The sequence below is a fragment of the Mobula birostris genome, chromosome 24 (assembly GCF_030028105.1).
Source record: "Mobula birostris isolate sMobBir1 chromosome 24, sMobBir1.hap1, whole genome shotgun sequence".
Classification (NCBI taxonomy): Eukaryota; Metazoa; Chordata; class Chondrichthyes; order Myliobatiformes; family Myliobatidae; genus Mobula; species Mobula birostris.
In genome coordinates, this window is record NC_092393.1 from 49,766,895 (window position 1) to 49,790,296 (window position 23,402).

Sequence of the window (23,402 nt, forward strand, 5' to 3'; positions counted from 1 at the left end):
TGCATTCAATAGTGGGGGCTTTTTTTCCTTTACTGGTATATCATTTCGCTTTAGTAGCAAACTGATGCTCCAAATACAAAATTAAGGAAGTGAACCAGTCATACAGAGTTTCACTTCTGTAGCTTAAGTGGGATAAATCTGCTGTAGATGATTGTCTGTTGTCCTTTGGAGTTGATTGTAACTGTATGTCCAACTTTCCAGAAGATTAGGCAGTTTGGAAGCTAAAGTGACTCTTGTGAGGAATGGTGGGAGGGGGGTGGTTGGGAAAAGAAACTCTGATATTGACAGACTGAAAATTGAGTATGGGAGTTGGGATGTTATGTTGAAGTTGTATAAGATGTTGGTGAGACCAAATTTTGAGTATTGTGTGTAGTTATGGTTACTTCTCTACAGGGAAGATATCAATAAGATTGAAAGAGTACAGAGAAAATATACAAGGATGTTGCCAGGACTGGAAGATCTGAGTTGTAGGGAAAGGTTGAAGGGGTTTGTTTTCTAGAGCGTAGGAGAATGAGGGGAGATTTAATAGAAGTATACAAAATTATCAAGGGTGTGGATAGGGTAAATGCAAGCAGGCTTTTTCCATTGAGGCTGGGGGAGACTAGAAGTAGAGGTTATGGGTTAAGGATGAAAGGTGAAATATTTAAAGGGGGAACCTCTTCACTCAGAGGATGGTGTGAGTCTGGAAGTTGTGGATGCAGGTTTGATTTCAATATTTAAGAGAAGTTTGGGTAAGTACGTGGATGGGAGAGGTATGGAGGGGCTATTGTCCAGGTCCTATAGACATAGACTATATACATAGACAGAGACTGACATAGACTAGATGGACCAAAGGGTCTGTTTCTGTGGTGTAGTGCTCTGTGGCTCATATTCTATGACTCCTTTACAGGAATATAGTCAAAAATGATTAAATATACACAGAAATTTGTGGGATAGAAATAATTTTATTTTATCAAGACTTTCACTCTATATTCTACCATTCTGTAGTCGTAATGTACTTGAAATTCACAGATAATTTTTTAAGGGGCAGGTTTAAAGCATTGTCAAGAAATCTGATGATTTATAATTGACATTAAAATGTTCTGCTGAGAATTGGATGGATCTGGCTCTGTTTACCTTTAAAAACAGGATTGGAATTACATGCTACTGCTTTCATCCTTATGAAGCAAGTCTGAGTTGTAATCACTTTTTTCTTTTATTTAAGGTTTTACTGCTCAGTACCATAAGTCTTAATTTCTTGTAGTCTTTTTTCAGAAGACCATTTATTACAATCATGATGGTACATTTTATACAGAATGTTCATTTCATGTAACAGAATTGAGTTGCTAAGCAACAGTGAACATGCTACCCAACAGGTACATAGAATCCTCCCTTCAATTCATATCTATAGAGGAAAAAAAAAGATTTTATGGAATTCAGCATAGAGGGATTGCTCAGAAATGGGGTTGGTCATATATTTGATTCAAAATCATTTGAGGTTTGTGCTTAATTGTAGCTTAGCTTGTTCTTTCCTCTGTCTGTATCGGATTGGCTGACTGAAGACTGAGGCAGGTCTGTCAGGCAATGACGTTGTAATATTTAGTAAATTGGAAGTATTTTCCTGGGATGTTCGTCCAGTAAAATCTGATTATTGTCGGTCTGCTGCAGTGGTGCATTATAAGACAGTCATATGGTTTCCTCTATATATAGTAATTCCTTCCTTAAGAGAGAACTTCAAGACTCTCTGACGGCCTGAGAAATTTGATGATGCTGTGAAGTCTCTGTTGGGGGAAAAGCCACTGTCACTGAAATAAATGTACTTGACAGCTTTTGGATTACAAAAACGTTGAACCAAATGATGGGGACCGTCAGTGAGCTCTGTGCATCCAGCTTCCAAGCTTTCCTGTGTCCAAGTGTAAATGTAAAATCAGGTATGTTTGACCAGCTTTCAGACAGAAGAGAAACCTTTTAGGTACTGCTGTGTAAGACTCTCTTGGTGGTGTTGATTAAAAGTGAGTAGATGTCACAATGTTGAACAGCCGTTGCCCAGATAGAATGGACATAATATAATGTCTCTCTTGAACAAAAATGAGCTTTATCCTGATCTTTCAGAGTGATTGCTATTGTGAGCAATTTATCCACGTAACTCTGTGGTGTTCATCTGCTTAACAGGGCTATGGCACGGGAAAGTGAACTGGAAGAGCTGTTGCTAAAGAATAGTTTCACGAGTCTGAAATTTCATTTGGGGAGGGAAAATCAAAAATAGAAATGGCCACCAGAAATTTCAATTCTTAAAAGATGTTGATGAGTCGCTGAATTCCCAAGCACCTGGAATCCAGATGGGGATGTTATATCTACATATTTTTTTCATTACTGTATGGCCTTGTAGACTTCATATTTTTGTCCCCTCATAAACTAATTTGAAAAGGTTGAATTCGTGCTCGGAGAAGTATTGTTTTTCTAGTTGCACGTAGCAGTCTGCAAATTAATAACAATATTGGAGAATATCACTATTCATTTACAGTCTGTTATTTGCAATTAAGTGAGGTAATCAGCTTTCATACTAGGTAAGGTATAATAAATAATAAAATAAGTGTATCCACCAAGAAAATCTACAAGCTGCTTACAGTTAAAACCTTACAGCTTTATTGAAATGTGATTTTTATTTAAAAGCCATAGTCTAGCAATTAAATGCTGAAAAAGAAAAATAGGTTGTGTATTATAGATACTGATAGTTGTTAACATTGTTTGGTTTTGCTGTAAATATTCTATAGCTAGTACTGGATTGTGTAATACATTAAATAAGCTATCAAAATATACTAGGTTTGGTTGAGTTTGTTAGCACTGTAGTTTATGCCTAATTAATTCCTGTTGCAATGACCCACGGTGGGAACCATATGGTTCTTTCAAAAGCAGCTGGAATGTAGACAGTGTCCCTTGGAGAATGATGGCTCATCTTGCCTGGATTTGATAAGTAATTTAAATATTTTGTAGAAAATATGCCTCAGGGTGTAGTGTGACAATCGTGTGCCTTCCATATTGTAGCTATCTTACAGACACATACTAAACACTTGCAATTGCATACAATTACAAACTGATTAATCTAAGTGAGCAATTAGCATTGATACTAGGTAAAATATAATGGTTAGTGAAAGTGTATGCAGCAAGAAAACCTTTGAGCTGTTCTGTCAGGACTTTCCTCTTGATGTGGCTCTTACCTTCAGAGCCAAATCATGCCAGAAAATACAGATTTCATTTTGTTAATTTACAAATATTACATACTGTAAGTGCGGGAAGTAGGAGTTGGTCATTCAGCTTTTTGAACCTGCTGTGCAAGTTAATACCTTCATGCTTGATCCTGTTGCAATGCCGTATTCCTATTTTCCACATACCTCATGCTTCTCTGGAATGTATTTATAACCTTAAATATATTATCAACATGCCACTACAGCCCCTGTGGTAACAAATTCCAGTTTCATTACTGAGTGAAGAAGCTTCTCCTCATCTCTGTCCTAAGTCTTTTGCCTTGTAATATAAGACTGTGACCCCCCCCCCACATTACAGACTCGCAGCTAGAATAAATATCTACTTCACATACGTAAGTCTTTCTGAACCAGTTAGAATTTTATGTATTTCGATTCTTTCATAAAACTCTTAATAAGTCAAAGCTTAGAAAAGCTCTCTACCTGGTTCCACCATCAGGAGGGTCAAACTCAGACCAAGTTAGGTCTTTCCCTTCCTCCTCCTTTGTTTACAATGCCATAGCAGAAAGGATTTCACTCCTATCCCATTTTAAAAGCTGATCTGTCTTTCAAAAGTATACTGAAATGTTGATCTTGAGGTGACCTTTGCAAAAAAAAAGATAATTTGATTATCTGCAATCTTAAAAGATAGAATAAATATCTTTTAAGATAGAATTATCTGCAGCTTAATGTAAAAAAGACTAAGGAGCTGGTGGTAGACTTGAGGAGAGCTAAGGCACCGGTGACCCCTGTTTCCATCCAGGGGGTCAGTGTGGACATGGTGGAGGATTACAAATACCTGGCGATACGAATTGTCAATAAACCAGACTGGTCAAAGAACACTGAGGCTGTCTACAAGAAGGGTCAGAGCCGTCTCTATTTCCTGAGGAGACTGAGGTCCTTTACCGTCTGTTGGACTATGCTGAGGATGTTCTACGAGTCTATGGTGGCCAGTGTGATCGTGTTTGCTGTTGTGTGCTGGGGCAGCAGGCTGAGGGTAGCAGACACCAACAGAATCAACAAACATTCATAAGGCCAGTGATGTGGTGGGGATGGAACTGGACTCTCTGACGGTGGTGTCTGAAAAGAGGATGCTGTTCAAGTTGCATGCCATCTTGGTCAATGTCTCCCATCCACTACATATGTACTGGTTGGGCACAGGAGTACATTCAGCCAGAAACTCATTCCATTGAGATGCAACATAGAGCGTCATAGGAAGTCATTCCTGCCTGTGGCCAGCAAACTTTACAACTCCTCCCTTGGAGGGTCAGACACCCTGAGCCAATAGGCTGGTCCTGGACTTATTTCCTGGCATAATTTACATATTACTATTTAATTATTTATGGTTTTATTACTATTTAATTATTTATGGTGCAACTGTAACGAAAACCAATTTCCCCCGGGATCAATAAAGTATGACTATGACTATTATATACCACAGCAAATTGGAAATGACATGGATTTAGAAAAGCTGATTTGTAATTTTGTTTCATTAAATCTAGATTATTTCACAGACAGTATGGGATTTCCCATCTTGAATTGTTGGTTATCACTAGTTTTTAGTCCAATGTTATTATTGTTGGGGATTTGGAAGAACTACATTTTAGTTGCTTTTGTAAGTTGGGAACCAGGAGAAATTTAGAAAGTTGTAATTTAACAATATTTGTTTTGACTTACCATTTTAAAATTTGAATCTAGAGAGTATATGTGAATTAAAAAAAATAATTTGGAAGGTGCTGCTTGAAAAGATGGTAGAATTTCAGCTTTCAGAGCATCATTAGATATTGTGTGGCAGCAGGCAGCAAGGTAATTCAAGGGTTATGTGCAGAGTGTAAGGCGTGGGAATAAATGACTGTCACATCAGGCTAAATAGTCTTCTGTGTTTTTCTCTCTCTCCCCCCCTCCCGTTCATTCCCCTGTTCAAAATTGTAAAATAATAACATTTTTTGTTTAAGAAAGCCTATACAAATTATTAATGAAGAGTGCCTTTATCTCTGTAAGTAATAAATACAGTCCTGCAATTAAATAATGGTTGATTTAAAGCATTGCATAGTAGCACCAAAGTGGTTTATAATCTCCAACCATTTATTTCCAGTCTTGAACCCATATGAGGATAATGATGTTGAATTATTATTGGATTGGGAGAAGGGAGAAGAATGGGATTGAGAGGGATAATAGATCAGCCATGACAGAATGGTAGAGCAGACACAATGGGCCAAATAGCCTTATTCTGCCCTTTGCCTTATGATCTTATGTGTATTTGGACCAGGATCAATTTGACAATGTGCAATATTTTGGGGATTGTTGCCTTTTATAAGAAATTTATAACTATAAAGGATGCAGACTCAGTTGACAATTTTTAATCCCAGCATCTTTAGACTTTCTCTTGTTTGAGACACTTTTAAATGCCAGCTCAAAACCTATTTATTTAATTGTGTTTTTAACTAACATATTTTTGCCTTTTATTTTCAAGTTTGCCCTTTATCCCACTGTAAAACACTTTGAACTACATTGTTTGTATGAAAAATGCTCAATAAATAAGCTGTTATTAGTTTGACTATAAATATAACGGCTACAAATAAAATGTGGATCCATATGTCTGGTATATGCTAGTATATAGAATAATGGAACTAGTGATGTTAAACTGATTGAGCATGGACTTTGGCAATGAATTACTTCAATTACTTAAAGGTTTCTAACCCTAAAAGCTGCTTCCCCCAATTTGTCTGAATGTTAATTTGCTGTACTATTTAAGAAATTAAATGTCTTTCTGTGACTTAAACAGGAATCCAACTTTGCAAGCAAATAATTGTTTATCTTTAATCTGTTTACTTCTAAACTATGATGCAAAGTAATAAGATAATACACATTTTACAAATTCTAATGCAACACTCTGATCTTGTTCCCAAATATGTACTGTGAAGAAGTTCTTATTGGAGCCTGTAGGCTGCTTTACAGCCATGGTGTATCGCAACTAAGAGGGGAAGTGTTTCAATATAGAAACATCTATCAATTGTAGTTTTTAAATTGCAATGGCTACGTCTTAAAGAGACCAACTGAAGGTTTTATGATTTCTTTCTGAATCCACATTTAATTTGGAGTATGAAATAGAAACTTGAATTATTGGGTTGAAATTTCCTGACATCATTTTCTGTGCTTATTGGAGCAATTTCTTCTTGCTTGCACTCTGTAAATAATGACTCAATCTTACTCTGCTGTTATGAACTCAGAATGTAAGCATTGCTCAAAATTGATTCCAATCACCATTGTTGACAGCAAAAAAAAAAGCTATTCTTTGAGCATGATAAGACGTGCTGTCTGTGAAGCCAGCTCATGCCCGTTCCCATCCCTTTCCAGCTCTTGAAGATCTTATTTAACTGAAATTAGGCAGGTCTGAAGTTTTTATAAAAGTGCTATTGGGAATGAGTGATATCTGGTAATATTGGAGCCATTCACAAATGCTGGAGGAACTCAGCAGGCCAGGCAGCATCTGTGGAAAGGAATAAAGAGTCAGCATTTTGTGTAACTTTATATTTCCACAGAATCTCTTGTGTTTAATATTGGAGCCATTGCTATTTAGCTAGAAACCTCTAACTTCAAGCAGGTTAAATTATTTAAACTTGAAGGTGAAATTCACTCTTGTCACTCAGTGCCCGTTCAGGGAGTTGCTGAAATAGGGCTAAGAATAAGTCTTCAATGGTCAAGAATCATGAAAAAAAATTCATTTAGAGATGCAGCGCAGAACAGGCCATTCTACAGGCCCAGCAACCCACCTACTAAACACCACCTAACCACAGGGCAATTTACAATGAGCTCTAAACCTACTAAATGGTAGATTTTTGTACCATTGGTGGGGGGGGGGGGGGGTGGAGGAGAGCTGGAGCACTTGGAAACCCTTGTGGTCACAGGGAGAATGTACAAACTCCCTATAGATGGATTGAACTCCAAACTCCGACACCCTGAGCGGCAATAGCTTCATGCGGACTGCAATGCTGCTGCTGTGATGCTGTTTGCATTTAGTGTGCTAGCATGATGTGTAACAAAAAAATGACAACATTGAATAATTATAAAGAAAAAATTGTGTTAAATTTAAAGTTAGAGGTTAAAAAATGGATATGGAATAAAATACACAAATACCAGCAAGTATTTACAATGTAGACAGCATTATAAAATGTGGTTTTAAGTGTTTATAGTGCAGTGATTGGGAGGGGGTGTGAGATAGATAGAGGGGGTGGAGTGGTTAATTAGAATGGTTGATCTGATTAACTGCCTGAGGGAAGAAAATTTTAAGATGGTGTGAAGTTTTTGTTTTAATAGCCCTAAAGTGCTTTCCAGAAGTGGGATTTTGGAAAAGGCAGTTTGCTGGGTGGGTAGCATCCATGACAATTCTTTTTTCCCCCGACCCACTTCTTTGGCCTGGATACATACAAGTTCTGCAGTAATGGTAGATTGCAGCTAATGTCCTGACAGTTTACTCTATTTCCCTCTGGTCAGATGTTTCTCTTGATCTTGCCCTCTTCTACCTTTCCTCTGATGACATCTAGCTTGGTGAACTCTTGGCCAGTCTCTGCTGTAAGTTTGGTTCTAAAGAAAATGAGAGTATTTCTGAAGTGCTTTTCACAACCTCTGGACTTTTTGAAAGGCACTTCACAATCAGTTTGGCATTGAGCCAGTGTTGTCATTCAGAAAATGTGGCAACCAATTTGTAGTCAGCCATCTCTGATGAAAAACAGCGTGATAATCACAAGGTAATCAATTACCAACCTTGAATTAACCTTTGGGCAATTGCATATCCTTTCGTTTTTTCTTGTCTTGCTCCAGACTTGAAGATTTGAAAAGGATGTGAAAGTTACTGATGCATCAATATGGAGATACTGGAAAGCCTCAGGGAGGCAATGCAGGGAGCAGAAAAAAGAGAAGTAACATTGTGTAAGAGAACTTTTTTCTTTCCATAGATGCTGCCTGACCTGCTGATTTCCTCCAGCATTTTGTGCGTATTACTTGTAATTTTTTTTTTAAAAAAAAGGGGTTTGGGACTAAGAACCAGATAGCATGATGTGAATCCCTGGGGAGGGGGTAGTGGTGGGCAGGAAAGTTAATGAATACATAAAATAAAGGCCTGAAAAATGAGTAAGTTGCAGAGAAATGCTTACAAGATTGTTTTTGTCCAAAAGGACTGTTTAATTTCAGATCGAGGAGCAGAATTAGGCCATTCGGTTCATTGAATCTGCTCTGCCATTCAATTGTGGTTGATTTATTTTCCCACTCCACACCATTTTCTTGCCTTCTCGCTGTAACCGTTGCTGCCCTTCATTCATTCAGGGGCCTTGCCGTTCGGTGTGAGCGATCATGTCTCTTCATCCATCACGGTCCCTGACCCTCCGAATTGTAGTTGTTGCCTCCCCTGTTTCTAACCATGATGTTATTCCATCTGTCATTTTCATTCTCCGTCTGTCTCTGCTTTTTCCTTCCAGCTTTCCAGTTGTAACTAAGTGTTCTAATGTCTCTCTTCGCACGATGTGTCCAAAGAATTTTGATTGCTGTTTTCTGATTTTTTTAAAGTAATGTATGTTTTGTTTTTGTTCTCTGTAGAACTTCCTCGTTGGTTATCCTGTCCGTATATGATATGCATAGCATTCTTCTGAGGAACCACATCTCTGCTGCACTGATTCTTTTTCCATTGCATTTGTGATGGTCCATGACTCACAGCCATACATCAATATAGGAAGAATGTAGCAACTGAGAGTTCTAAGGCAGATGTCAACTGCTATTTTCTTGTTGTTTAGGATGTTTCTCATTTCTGTAAATGCTGTTCTTGCCATTGCTACTCTTGCTTTTATATCTGTTTCGCATTTGCCGTCAGATGTTACCCCTGATCCAAGGTACTTGAAGTTGTGAACTTGTTTCAGGATTTCATTTCCCAGTACGATCCTGCAGTTTGGGATATCAGGTTTCTTTGATATTACCATTGCTTCAGTTTTCTTTTTGTTTAAGGTAAAGCCCAGTCTTTCGCTCTCTGTGTTGATGGTAGATATTAGTTTCTGTAAATTTACTTCACTGTTTGCTTTCAGTACTGTATCATCCGCATAGTGGAGGTTGTTGATATTGTATCCTCCTATAGTTATTTCAGGTAGGTCTTGTATGGTTCTTATGATGTTTTCACTATATAGGGAGAACAGGTCTGGTGATAGAAAACAACCCTGTCTGACTCCTCGCTTTATTGGCTGATATTCACCAATCTCGTTGTCTATCCATATGGCTGCACTTTGTTGCCAGTAGAGATTCCTGATTATTCTTAGATCTTTTCCGTCGATGTTAATACCTTTGAGCGTTTTCATGATGACTTTGGTGTTTCACTGCGTCGAAGGCTTTTGTGTAGTCAATGAAACAAAAGTATAGGTCTTGTTGTACTTCTATTGACCTTTCGATAATATTCCTGAGAATATAAGTGCCATTTGATGTTCTCTTGCCCTCAACAAAACCGCACTGTTCTTCACTGATCTCTGGTTTAATATTGTTTCTTATTCTGAGCATGATGATTCTAAGTAGAATTTTTGTGAGGTGGCTCATTAAACTAATTGTTCTGTGTTGTCCACACTCTGTTGCACCTGGTTTCTTTGGCAGTGCAATGAGTACTGTCTTTAAAAGATCTTCTGGCACTTTGCCACTGTTGTATATTCTATTCAATAAGATTGTTAATTTCTCTACACCGAAACCTTCTAGCGCTTCATACCGTTCAACCGGAATGTTATCTGGTCCTGATGATTTCCCCTTTCGCATTTTCTTCATAGCATGTTCCACTTCTTCTTTCAGTATTGCTGGGCCCTCGTTGTTACCATTTGTCCTCTCGGTCTTAGTCGTCATATAGGTCTTTGATGTATTCTTACTAATCAAGAACCTATCAACCTTGGCTTTAAATTTACCCTTTTTTTAGTGCAGTAATACAAAGTATTTTATGTCATAGTATTGTCATTAGCAGCTAATTTTAAATTTTTGTGTACATCTAGATCTGCTAGGTTTCTTTAAGAATTATAGAAATAATGGCATTGAACAAAGCCATTTAGCCCATCATTTCTTTCCTGTTTCCCAATTCCATTCACCACTTCTCTTTCCTCACATCCTGCAATCTGTTCTCTTTCAAATGCCAAGATAATTTTCTTTTTGAAGGTCCTGATTTTTGTTTTCATTATAGAACCATACATCATAGAAACAGGCCCTTTGGCTCAACTTGTCCATTTGGGCAGTGCCATCATTATTTGTTAGTCATAATCATACTTTATTGGTTCCGGGGGAAATTGGTTTTCATTACAGTTGCACCATAAACAATAAATAGTAATAGAACCATAAATAGTTAAATAGTAATATGTAAATTATGCCAGTAAATTATGAAATAAGTCTAGGACCAGCCTATTGGCTCAGGGTGTCTGACCCTCCAAGGGAGGAGTTGTAAAGTTTGATGGTCACAGGCAGGAATGACTTCCTATGACGCTCAGTGTTGCATCTTGGTGGAATGAGTCTCTGGCTGAATGTACTCCTGTGCCCACCCAGTACATTATGTAGTGGATGGGAGACATTGACCAAGATGGCATGCAACTTAGACAGCATCCTCTTTTCAGACACCACCGTGAGAGAGTCCAGATCCATCCCCACAACATCACTGGCCTTACGAATGGGTTTGTTGATCCTGTTGGTGTCTGCCACCCTCAGCCTGCTGCCCCAGCACACAACAGCAAACATGATAGCACTGGCCACCACAGACTCGTAGAACATCCTCAGCATTGTCCGGCAGATGTTAAAGGACCTCAGTCTCCTCAGGAAATAGAGACGGCTCTGTCCCTTTTATTTTTGCCCTGTTAAATAAACAAAAACCTCTGTTGTAATTTTTTTTGCCTCTTGATGCGCTTGAAAGTTTTGAGCTTAATATTTTTGGATGTGCAATACTGTAATCCTGAACACATTTCCATTAGCACTCAGAAAATTAACCAGCAGCAGCAGGAGCTGCAAAGAGGTTTAATTAATCCTGTAGTTTTATTAATCTCTTCATTGTTTTCATATTTATTTTTGCTTTAAGTATGCTAAAATTAAGATACCTGTGGTGTTTTTAGGTAATGCTCAATATTTCTTTCAAGTACTCCTTTCTGGCAGATGGGAAAATCGCTGTAGAAACTGCTTTTTCTGGACTTTTCTCAATTCTTTCTGCTTCATGCTGCCTATCCCTTGGTGGTTTTGGACTCACTCTTCAATAGCAGTAAAATCAAAATGCTGCTGGTGAACTGTAGTGAAAATACAAAGTTTTTTGACTATTCTTTATTGTAGTTTTACACATCACTGGTAGAATTTGCTGGAATTCTGTGGAGAACTTGGAAATACTTGGTGAACATCGAACACTGACAACAAATTTCACAAAGTGCTGGTGATATTAAATCTGATTCTAAACATTACAGTACGGTACAGGGTTTTAGGTTCATGATGCTGTGCCGGCCTTTTAACCTGCTCTAACCCTTCGCTGCTACGTAGCTCTCCATTTTTCTAACATCCATATGCCTATCTAAGAGTTTCTTAAATGTCCCTAATGTATCTGCTTCCACCACCGCCCCTGGCAGGGCACTCCACACTCCCCCCCCCCCCCCCCCCCAAATCTCTGAGTAACAAAACAATTTATCTCTGATATTCCTCCATTCTGCTTAAAGTTATGCCTGCTTGTGTTAGCCAATTCTGCCTGGGGGGAAAAAGCTCTGACGTATCCACTAGGTCTATGCTTCAGGCAATATCATTGGAGAGCAATGAGTTAATATTTCAGATCACTGGAAGCGTTAATTCTTGCTGTGATCTTCACAGAGGAGCTCCAGATCTGCTGGAGGTGGTGGTCATCGAACGTACTTACCAGCCAGGTTGATTTGTATGGAATTACATATTGTCACTTGAAGCAAGAGCAATGAATTTCATGTTGACTGAATTCACAGGAGTTTCTCCAATGTGGTTCTCTGCATCACTGAAAATAAAAATATATCAACGCTTTACTTTTAACATGCTCCAATTTGGGAAGGTCTGATCACAAGTTAATAATGAACTGTGCTTTCGTTACTGTATCTGAACATTCACCGAACTCAGAGGTTCCCAACCTGGGGTCCATGGACCCCTTGCTTAGTGGCATTAGTTCATTGCTTAAAAAAGGTTGGGAACCCCAGACATAAATCAAGCAAAGATAGAGGTGGTAAAATATTGAAAGAGATAAAATTCTGATGGTAAAGAAGTACCTAATTTATTTAAGTAGCTAAATCTCCAGAACAATCAATGCCTTATTGAACCATGTTCTAATGTGGGAAGATGGGTGACGGACTTGGTTTCCTGGGCTGTCCCTTCCTTCTCTGTATTTGCTCCTTCCTTGTATTTCTCTACTCCTTACAGAACCGAAAAGGTCTAATTTCTATTCTCTTGGCCTAATGGAAAAAAACACAAAAGATAATGAAAAAAATATAGTGGCCATTTCCATTTGGGTGAAAGAATAAATAGAAGCCATCAATGCAAGATTGGCAAGGGTACCAGTATAGAATCCAGGACAAATACTTCACCCAAAAATGTTTAACATGTAGAAATTGCTATTGTAGACAGTGGTTGAAGTGAATAGTGATGGTGCATTTAAATATGGTCGGGGGTACAAGCAAGCTGGGCTGATTGACCTGTTTCTGTGATATATTGCGTGTAATCGAACATCCAGACTATCCTGATGCTGGTTTTCGACCTGACAGGTCAGCATCTCCTTCCCTTCCAGATAAGCTGCTTGACCTACTGAGTCCCTCCAGCAAATGATTTGTTGCTTTAAGCTATCTTGCAAATTTCATTTTATCTGTATGGCTTCCAGCATTAGGTTTCATTTGGATTGAAATACAGTACTGTGTATTCAAGAGGGATCTGTGCTACAGTGCTGTGCAAAAGTCTGAGAGAGAGAGATAAATATGAATAGTGTGTGTATATCTATCTACCTCTAGGGTGCCTTAGACTTTTGCACAGTACTGTCATAATTTTATGTATTGCATTGTATTACTGCCGCTGCAAAAAAAAAGACACAACAAATTTCACGATAAACCTGATGCTGACATCTGTGGACTGAAAGTGGAAAGGGGGAAGGGAAAGTGGAGGGGGGAATCATGTTCCGGAGGAGGGAAGGGAGCGGGAAGTACTAGAGAGACCATCTGTAATGATCAATAAACCAATTGTTTGTAATCAAGTGACCTTGCCTGGTGTCTCAGGTGATGGGTGTACCCCTCTGTGCCACCTGTCCCACTCACCTCACACAATGCTCCACCTTTGCCATTCCCAACATCCTTTGCTCCTGACAGGTTTACAGACACTCTCTGCTTCATGTTGACAAATACAGTACTGTGCAAAAGTCTCAAGCACTCTAGATATGTAGGTATATACTGTAACTAAGACTTTTGCACAATACTGTTGTTTACAAAGGTGCTTCTGTGTCAGAATTAATGGACACTTTGCTGTCAGAGATCTGGAAGAAACATGTCTGTGGGAAATGCTGTCCGCTTCTATTAAAAGCTGCAAAATGAAATGTAGGCTTTACCATCTTAACCCATTTAATTGCTGGTTAATTAGGCTAATTCTCCTTGTGTGTGCACTATTCCCTCCTGAGGCAAAATAATTAGTCTTGTGTAGCAGACACGAAATGCTGGAGGAACTCAGCAGGCCAAGCAGCATCTATAAAAATAATAAAGGGTTGAGATTTCGGGCTGAGACCCTTTATCAGGAACCCCTATGAAGGGTCTTGGCCTGAAAAGTCGACTCTTTATTCTTTTCCATAGATATTGCTTGACCTGGTGAGCTCCTTCAACATTTTGCACGTTACTCTGGATTTGCAGCATGTGCAGAATAGTCGAGTGACATCTTGCACCTATATCTTTGCTTGATTTAGGCAAATATTCATTGTCAGATGCGTTACCAAAAAACACAGTTCATTATTCACTTGTGATCAAACCTTCCCAATTGGAGCATGTTAAAGACGATAATAGATACATTTTTATATTCAGTAGTGTAGAATATTATAAATTCAACTCCTTGTGAGGAATTGAGGTGTGAGGTTGAAATGAGATGATAGAAATTGCATCTTGGGTGCTGTACCAGTGCATTTACTGGAGCAGTAACAGTAGAGTACTCATGATGCGTTTGTGAGGCATCCAGGGACATGTTCATAACTTTGTTTAAATTTCTAAATACCTCACCTGCATGAGACAACTGAGAAATATGGTCAATGGCCTCTTCATTAGGTAATCGTGGTCTTCTGCTGCTGCAGCTCATCCACTTCAAAGTTGAACATATTACATGTTTAGAGATGCACGCTATTGTTAATGATGCATGGTTATTTGAGTTACTGTTGCCTTCCTGTCAGCTTGAACCAGTCTGGTCATTTTCTTCTGACCTCTTGCAATAACAAGCTGTTTTCGCCTACAGGACTGCCACTCACTGAATGTTTTTTGTTTTGCCTCACCATTGTCTATAAGTTCTAGAGATTGTTGTGCATGAAAATCCCAAGATCAGCAATTTCTGAGATCATTCAAACCATCTTGTCTGGCACCAGCCATCATTGCACAGTCTGTCACTTAGATCATGTTTTATCCCCATTCTGATATTTGGTCTGAATAACAATTGAACCTCTTGACTATGTCTGCATGCTTTAAAGCATTAAGATGCTGCCACATGATTGGCTGCTTAGATATTCTCATTAACGGGCAGGTGTATCTAATAAAGTGACCACTGACTGTAGTTGTGCAGCTGTACATTCACGAGTGGCAGTACAATATAAATAGTCTGCAAGGAAAAACATTTCATCTGTAATGGGTAATGAACATTTACAGTGGCATGCAAAAGTTTGGGCACCCTGCTCAAAATTTCTGTTACTGTGAATAGCTAAGCGAGTAAAAGATGAACTGATTTCCGAAAGGCATAAAATTAAAGATGACACATTTCTTTAATATTTTAAGCAACAAAACTTTTTTATTTCCATCTTCTACAGCTTCAAAATAGCAAAAAAGGAAAAGGGCCCGAAGCAAAAGTTTGGGCACCCTGCATGGTCAGTACTTAGTAACACCCCCTTTGGAGAGTATCACAGCTTGTAAATGCTTTCTGTAGCCAGCTAAGAGTCTTTCAATTCTTGTTTGGGGGATTTTCGCCCATTCTTCCTTGCAAAAGGCTTGTAGTTCCGTGAGATTCTTGGGCCACCTTGCATGCACTGCTCTTTTGAGGTCTATCCACAGATTCTCAATGATGTTTAGGTCAGGGGACTGTGAGGGCCATGGCAAAACCTTCATCTTGCACCTCTTGAGGTAGTCCATTGTAGATTTTGAAGTGTGTTTAGGTTCATTATCCTGTTGTAGAAGCCATCCTCTTTTCATCTTTGGCTTTCTTACAGACGGTGTGATGTTTGCTTCTAGAATTTGCTGGTATTTAATTGAATTCATTCTTCTCTCTACCAGTAAATGTTCCCAGTGCCACTGGCTGCAACACAAGCCCAAAGCATGATCGATCCACCCCCGTGCTTAACAGTTGGAGAGGAATTCTTTTCATGAAATTCTGCACCCTTTTTTCTCCAAACATACCTTTGCTCATTGCGGCCAAAAAGTTCTATTTTAACTTCATCAGTCCACAGGACTTGTTTTCAAAATGCATCAGGCTTGTTTAGATGTTCCTTTGAACCCTTTGCATAGAACTCTGTGGCCACAATGAGCAAAGGTATGTTTGGAGAAAAAAGGGTGCAAAATTTCATGAAAAGAACCCCTCTCCAACTGTTAAGCACAGGGGTGGATCGATCATGCTTTGGGCTTGTGTTGTAGCCAGTGGCACGGGGAACATTTCGCTGGTAGAGGGAAGAATGAATTCAATTAAATACCAGCAAATTCTGGAAGCAAACATCACACCGTCTGTAAAAAAAAAAGAAGCCAAAGATGAAAAGAGGATGGCTTCTACAACAGGTTAATGAACCTAAACACACCTGAAAATCCACAATGGACTACCTAAAGAGGCGCAAGATGAAGGTTTTGCCATGGCCCTCACAGTCCCCTAACCTAAACATCATCGAGAATCTGTGGATAGACCTCAAGAGCAGTGCATACAAGACGGCCCAAGAATCTCACGGAACTACAAGCCTTTTGCAAAGAAGAATGGGCGAAAACCCCCCAAACAAGAATTGAAAGACTCTTAGCTGGCTACAGAAAGCGTTTACAAGCTGTGATACTCTCCAAAGGGGGTGTTACTAAGTACTGACCATGCAAGGTGCCTAAACTTTTGCTTCGGGCCCTTTTCCTTTTTTGTTATTTTGAAGCTGTAAAAGATGGAAATAAAGAAGTTTTGTTGCTTAAAATATTAAAGAAATGTGTCATCTTTAACTTTATGCCTTTTGGAAATCAGTTCATCCTTTACTCGCTTAGCTATTCACAGTAACAGAAATTTTGAGCAGGGGTGCCCAAAATTTTGCATGCTACTGTATGTATATTCAAAGATAAACAATTTTGGTAGATTGAAGCTAAATTTTGAAATAGATTTCAGTTCATGTGTGGTAGAAATTCCATTAACCAAAATGAAAATGTATTGCATCTTTAGTTCGAGCTTGAAGTAGCCTTCCATTAACTAATTGTGCACTGCTGGGAGTTCTGTTTGATTAAAAAGCTTCAGGTTTTACTCTCTGCATTAATCTGTTGGATTAACTGATCCAAGCTTTTATTTTATTAAATTTTGGGGATAAATTTGAAATTCTTGGACTTCACATTGGGATTGTGACAAGTGATGACCTGGTTCTCTTTGTGTGAGAGAACATGCAGTCCATGGGAATTTAAATACTCTGCTTGTGATTTTCCAGGTGTAAAATGTACCTAAAGATTGAGTAACTTGACCAGTAGCTGCTTGCTCATTATCTGTCTGGGGTGCACTGATCTTGTATTGATTCAGGTTCACGTTCAAGCATTTAGAACTGAACTAGAATTAAGACCATAAGACATAGCAGAATTAGGCCATTCAGCCCATTGATTCTGCTCCACCATTTCATCATGGCTCATCCATTACCCTCTCAACTTTGTTCTCCTGCCTTCTCCCCATAACCTTTTAAACCCTGACTTATCAATCTCCGCATTAAATGCACCCTGTGGCCTAGCCTCCACAATCACCTGTGGCAACGAATTCCATGGATTCACCAACCTTTGGCTAAAATACTTCCGCCTCATCTCTGTTCTAATTGGATGTCCCTCTATTTTAATATTGTGCCCTCTGGTCCAAGGCTTCCCCCACCAAAGGAAACATCCTCTTCATATCCATTCTATCTAGGCCTTTCAACATTTCATAGGTTTCAATGAGACCCACCTGCCCCCCTCAATTTTTGCAATTCCAGTGAGTATAGGCCCAGAACCTTCAACGGCTTCTCATATGATAACCCTTTTATTTCTGGAATCATTTTTGTGAACCTCCTCTGAACCCTCTCCAGTGTCAGCACACCCCTTCTTAAATAAGAGGCCCAAAACCTCTAAATAAGAGGAGGAGGAGAAAATGGCGGCACGACGCAGCGCGCACGGCCTCTCTGGTGAATGATATCGGTATTTATAAGTAGGTACCGTGCACAATCCTGATTTGATGGAGACAGGCGTGAGAAGCACGGAGGAACATCTGGAGAAACTTCTGGAGTGCCCGGTGCGCTGCCGCTGCTACTGTGCAATCAAGAATCTCCGGAGGGGAATGCCCCAAGTCCTTGGCTTTGCCTGTTGCTGGGGCTGGGGTCGAAGTGCTCGGCAGAGATGGTGCTCAGTGCCCGGTGTCGGAGGCTCGAAGTTTTCAGATGGACTCAGAGTCGGACTGTGGTCAGGTGCTTCCAGGATGCTGCATTGGGAAATTTGCGGCGCTGGAAGCTCATGGCAGGGAGAGTTTTCTTCCTTCTGCCATCTGCGTGAGATGATGGGACTTTCGAAAGACTTTGAGACTTTTTTTTTTACCGTGCCCATGGTCTGTTCTTTATCAATTTGCAGTTTTGCTTGCACTGTTGTAACTATTATAACATATGTGGTTTTTGTCAGTTTTTCAGACTTGGTTTGTCTTGTGTTTCTGTGATATCACACTGGAGGAACATTGTATCATTTCTTAATGCATGCATTACTAAATTACAATAAGAGGATTGAGTGTACTCATAATCTAATCTAATCTGAAACTGCTCACAATACTCCAAGTGAGGCCTTACCGGTGCCTTATACAGCCCCAGCATTACATCCTTGCTTTTATATTCTAGTCCTCTCAAAATGAATGCTAACATTGCATTCACCTTCCTTACCTCCAATTCAATCTGCAAAGTAACCTTTAGGGAATCCTCCATGAGGCCTCCCATGTTCCTTTGCACCTCAGATTTTTGAATTTACTGCCCATTTAGAAAATAGTCTACGTTTTTATTTCTTCTACCAAAAGGTATATCTATACACTTCCTGACACTATTCCACCTGCCATTTCTTTGCCCATTCTAATCTGTCTAAGACTTTCTGCAGCCTCTCTGCTTCTTCAACACTACCTACCCCTCCGCCTACCTTCGTATCATCTTCAAATGTGGCCACAAAGCCATCAATTCCTTCATCCAAGTCATTGACATACAACTTAAAAAGCAGTTCCATCACAGACCCCCGTAGAACACCACTAGTCACCGGCAGCCAATTGGAAAAGGCTCCCTTTATTCTCATTCTTTGCTTCCTGCCAATCAGCAAATGTGCTATCCATGTTAGTATTTTTCCTGTCAGACCCTGGGCTCTTGTTTAGCAGCCTCACGCACAGCACCTTGTCAAAGGTTTTCTGAGAATCCAGGTAAACAACTTCCACTGACTCTCCTTTGTTCAGACCAAACATCAGAATGGGGAATTATTGAACATCCTCATTTATATAATACAGTTCCTACATTTGCTCCACTGACCTTCGATAAAATTGTTCTGCCTCAGTGCCTGAAATATGATGACCACATTTACAGCAAGTACAAAGAATATGTTCCCCTACTGTTTAAATGTTGTCGTGGCTATCCCTCAAGATCGAGGATGATGTTTTGAAGAAGTGGCTCACAGAGCGAAGACTCCTGTGCTTATATTTGTTTAATGTGTACTTGATGTTGCACTCCAAGAAGCACACGATACTTCACAAATCAACCAACTGATTCCAATGGCATGGAAACCACGATGATTGGAGCTGATGGATTTGTTGCAGCCTTTTCATCTGCCTTCACAGCCGTTGAGTTCGAAGTAACTTCGTCCACCCGTTCCACCGTTGAGGTCTTGGTTGGATTGTCCTTTGTCAGGGACCTCACCATCGACCTTACCGCCATGGGTGACCCTATCAGGAGCATAGCTCCAGACGGCATTGCTCTCAGGATCACAGGGCCACACAAGCTTCTCCACCACGACAAGGTGACAATCTATGGGGAATTTCACTCAGCCAGTGAAAAAGCATCTGTGGAAAGAGAAATCTGTAAATATTTTGAGTTAGAGCACGCTGGAGTAATGCTGCATGTGCCGAGGAAGCCCAACTATCTGCCTGAAGGTGTTCATGCAGCACATGCATTGTTAGCATCTACATTGGACTGCAGCTTTGAACTCCTGGAGTTATTTTGTGTTAAGCATGCTGAGTAGAGCCCCCAGAATCAGAATCTCCATTCCTTGGGATTTCCTCCTTAGTGAGAGAGGGGGAAAAACAGCATTCCAGATAAAATATGTAGGTGTGTTCCAGTCAGCAAAGTAAAGGTTAACAGTACAACTGGAAATTTTTCAACATTTAGAAATCCTTGAGATATCTTTGTGCTTTATATCACTACTTGTTTGGGATCAGTGAGGCACAGGGGTGTTACTAATGGTGAGGTACACTCTTGACTTCTGACCTGTTGCCTCCAGTTTTATGGCAAAGATTAAGTGGTGACTAATCATCATCATTATGTTCTGTATTGTATGAGCATGATTGTTCTTGGCAACTTTTTCTGCAGAAGTGGTTTGCCATTATGACCTTCTGGGCAGTGTCTTTACAAGGCGGGTGACCCCACCCATTATCAGTATTCTTCAGAGATTGCCTGGTGTCAGTGGTCACATAACCAAGACTTGCGATGTGCACCAGCTGCTCTTACAACCATCCACCATCTGCTCCTGTGGTTTCACGTGACCCTGATCGGGCTGGGGGGGCAGGGTAAACAGGTGCTACACCTTGCCCAAGGGTGACCTGCAGGCTAGCGGAGTGAAGGATTAGCTTACACCTCCTTTGGTAGAGACACATCTCCACCCCTTCATCCGCTTAAGACTTTCATTGTGACATACTAGCTTGGGTGGGGTGCTTGTATTCTCAGAGAAGGTACAGGTTGTGGTTCATGAGGTTTTGGTTCTTTGTCAGTTTATACGTTGCTTCTGTTTCAGTACTTCTCAGCATCTGGGATAGTCATAATGAAATCCATGCTGACTACACCAGCAAAAAGCATCATAAGAGGCATCTGAGTTGCTGGTGGATATCTTTGGTCCCAATAAATTTTATTATCAAAGTACATATGTCATGATATACCTTCATTTTCTTGCATATATGTACAGGAAAATGAAGAAACACACTAGAAGTTATGAAAAACGATACTTAACTAAGCCTGACAAGCACCCAATGTGCAAAAGCAGACATTGTGCATAGCATTATTTGTTATTAATGAGAACATGATTTGCAGAGTCCTTGAAAGTGCGTCATTTCAGTGCTGAGGTGAGTGCTGGCTCAGGAACCTGTTAACTGAAGAGTAAAAACTCTTCCTGAACCTGGTGGTGTGGGACATAAGGCTCCTGTATCTGCTGCCTGAGGTAGTAGAGAGTGAGAAGAGAGCATGGCTTTGCATGATGGCTATTTGCAGGATGAATTATTAATGATGCTTATATACCAGTTCAGTCTAAATTCAAATTTGACCAAATTGAATGTGGCATTATGAGCTTGCATCATTGTCTCTTAAGTGATACTAGTCAATGGACCTCCTGTTCAACTCGGCAGTAGACTAATAACACAACACAACTTATTTTTAGTGTCCGTTTAATGATTTCCAAAATTGAGACATTTCTGTAAATGAGAATCCTTGCTTTGAGTTGCAAGGACAAAATGAGGGCTGGAAAGGTTTAGAGATGGTGATAGGTGAGGTTATTAAGGGAGGGTTGAAGGTAATGATAAAGTACTGCAATAGAGATAATTGGAAGACCGCGATTGAAGTTGGTCTGTGGGTGGATATGTGAAGGATGTTTGTCGCCTATTGCAGAATCAGGTAAAGTTTCCTCATTGGAAAATTGAACACTTCAGGAGGTGGTGAAGGTTTCGGTAGTGGACCGACTGAAGCCAGGAGAATGTAGCAGATGTGGAAGGAGGCAGTGTGCTGAAGATGATAATCAATGCAGGATGTTAAATGTGGCAATGAAACATCATACTGAGCCTAGTGGCTGGGAAGGGACATGGGATAGGTGCCAAATGTAACATTTGTTAAATGTAACATGGATTGCCAACCATCATTTCAGTTTTAAGGTTAAGTCAACATGTATCATGTGATTGGCTGCCCCCTGTTGCAACAATATTTTAGAGCTCTAAGGAACCTGTCTGGTTAGAAGAATGACATGGTCAAAATGTTGCCACAGACTGTAAACTAATTTTATTTAACAAAGTATCTTTTGAGGTTTGAATTTCTGGCTACATTTTTTTTAACATGGTAGTCAGTGAAAGAGAGATACCAAGACTGCAAGTGTTGCAGAACTGGGCTGGTAGTGAAAGATAATGGCTTTTTTTTGCAGAACAGACAAGTGGATGAGATCAAAATTACTAGTCGCTGAACCAATGAAAAGTACGTGAATATTCCAGATCTCTGTGGCTTTGTACATCGTTGTGGCACCAGGAAGCCTGTAGTGGAAAATAATTACTGTGGGGTCCTGTTGATGCATCACATTATCGCCTTGGGATGTGATATTAAGCACAAAACTAAATTGAAAATCCAAAGGCTCCTAGTGCGAGACTCTTCATGAAAGTTCCAATTTGGCACATTTTGGGTGAGTTTCAGTTACCTGTGTAGGTTCATATATAAAAATGAATTTGTCTTTATAAAAAGAGCCCATGTTCACTCTTTATTCTCCACATCCTGCCTTGGATTTCCTGCTGTCATAACAGGTGGCTACTTGATTTTGTTTCTAATTCTTAGAAATTAAATTTATTTGCACGAAAATTTGTGAAAGGAGGCATCTGATAATCCAGTCACAGGTCTAAATTTTACAGTGACACAAAACCCATTTGTTAGTATTGTAGGGTAAAATGACAGTAACTTTCAGAGACTGGTAGGTATGCATTTAAATGCTGAAATTGGGGTAAGTTATAAACGCAAGAGATTCTCCAGAGGAACTCTGCAGGTCAGGCAACATCTATGGAGAGGAATAAAAAATTGACATTTTGGGCTGAGACCCTTCATCAAGACTGGAAAGGAAGGGGGAAGAAGCTGAACAAAGACCAAAAGCTCACACTGGTGTCAGGCACAAAAAAAAACACCCGCTCATCCAGCCTTCTCTCCTGATTGGATGGCTCATATTCTGAAGCACCCATTATCTCTAACTATAACCCAAACACTGCTTCTACAGAAAGACCATTACATGATATACCCCCTACAGCATTAGCAGTGAAACCTTTACCAGGGCATTACATGAATAATGCAGAGAACACGAGTTGTAGGGTCCTAAAAGTAGGTTGTTAAATCAATTCAGAGTTGAGGTGAGTGAAGTTATCCATGCTGGTTTAGGAGCCTTATATAATAACTGTTCTGAAACTGCTGATGTGGGCCCGAAGGTTTCTGTACCTCCTGCCCGATGATGGTAGTGAGAAGAAAACCTGACCAAGCTCCCATTTCCTGCACTTATAATGTCGCAGAGCAATACAACAGGGATTCAAGCCCTTTGTCCCACTGAGTCCAAGCCCACCACAGTGTCCACCTAATTTCCTGCATTCAGCCCATATTCCTCTAAGCCCCATATTTCTCCATGAACCTATCCAAGTGTTTCTTAAACAACACTATTGTACCTGCCTCAACCACTTCTCCTGGCAGCTCCTGCCATACACTCACCACTCAAGCTGACAGGAAGGCGACAATAACTCGAATAACAACATATTACAACAATGGTGTGCAGAAGAGCAGCT

At 39.9% G+C, this 23,402-nt stretch overlaps 1 protein-coding gene across 2 annotated transcripts in view; it reads left to right on the forward strand.

The window, feature by feature from the left end:
* Window positions 1-23,402, forward strand: part of cyth1b (cytohesin 1b) — a 265,069-nt gene that overhangs the window by 65,606 nt on the left and 176,061 nt on the right. Inside the window, exon 1 of one of the 2 annotated variants that reach the window (XM_072242617.1) lies at window positions 1,727-1,910. The exons of the other annotated variant lie outside the window; for it this stretch is intronic. Within the exon in view, the coding sequence (XP_072098718.1) occupies window positions 1,835-1,910 (76 nt within the window). The 5' untranslated portion in view covers window positions 1,727-1,834. Of the gene's footprint in view, window positions 1-1,726; window positions 1,911-23,402 lie in introns of those variants that run through there. 2 annotated transcript variants of the gene reach the window in all.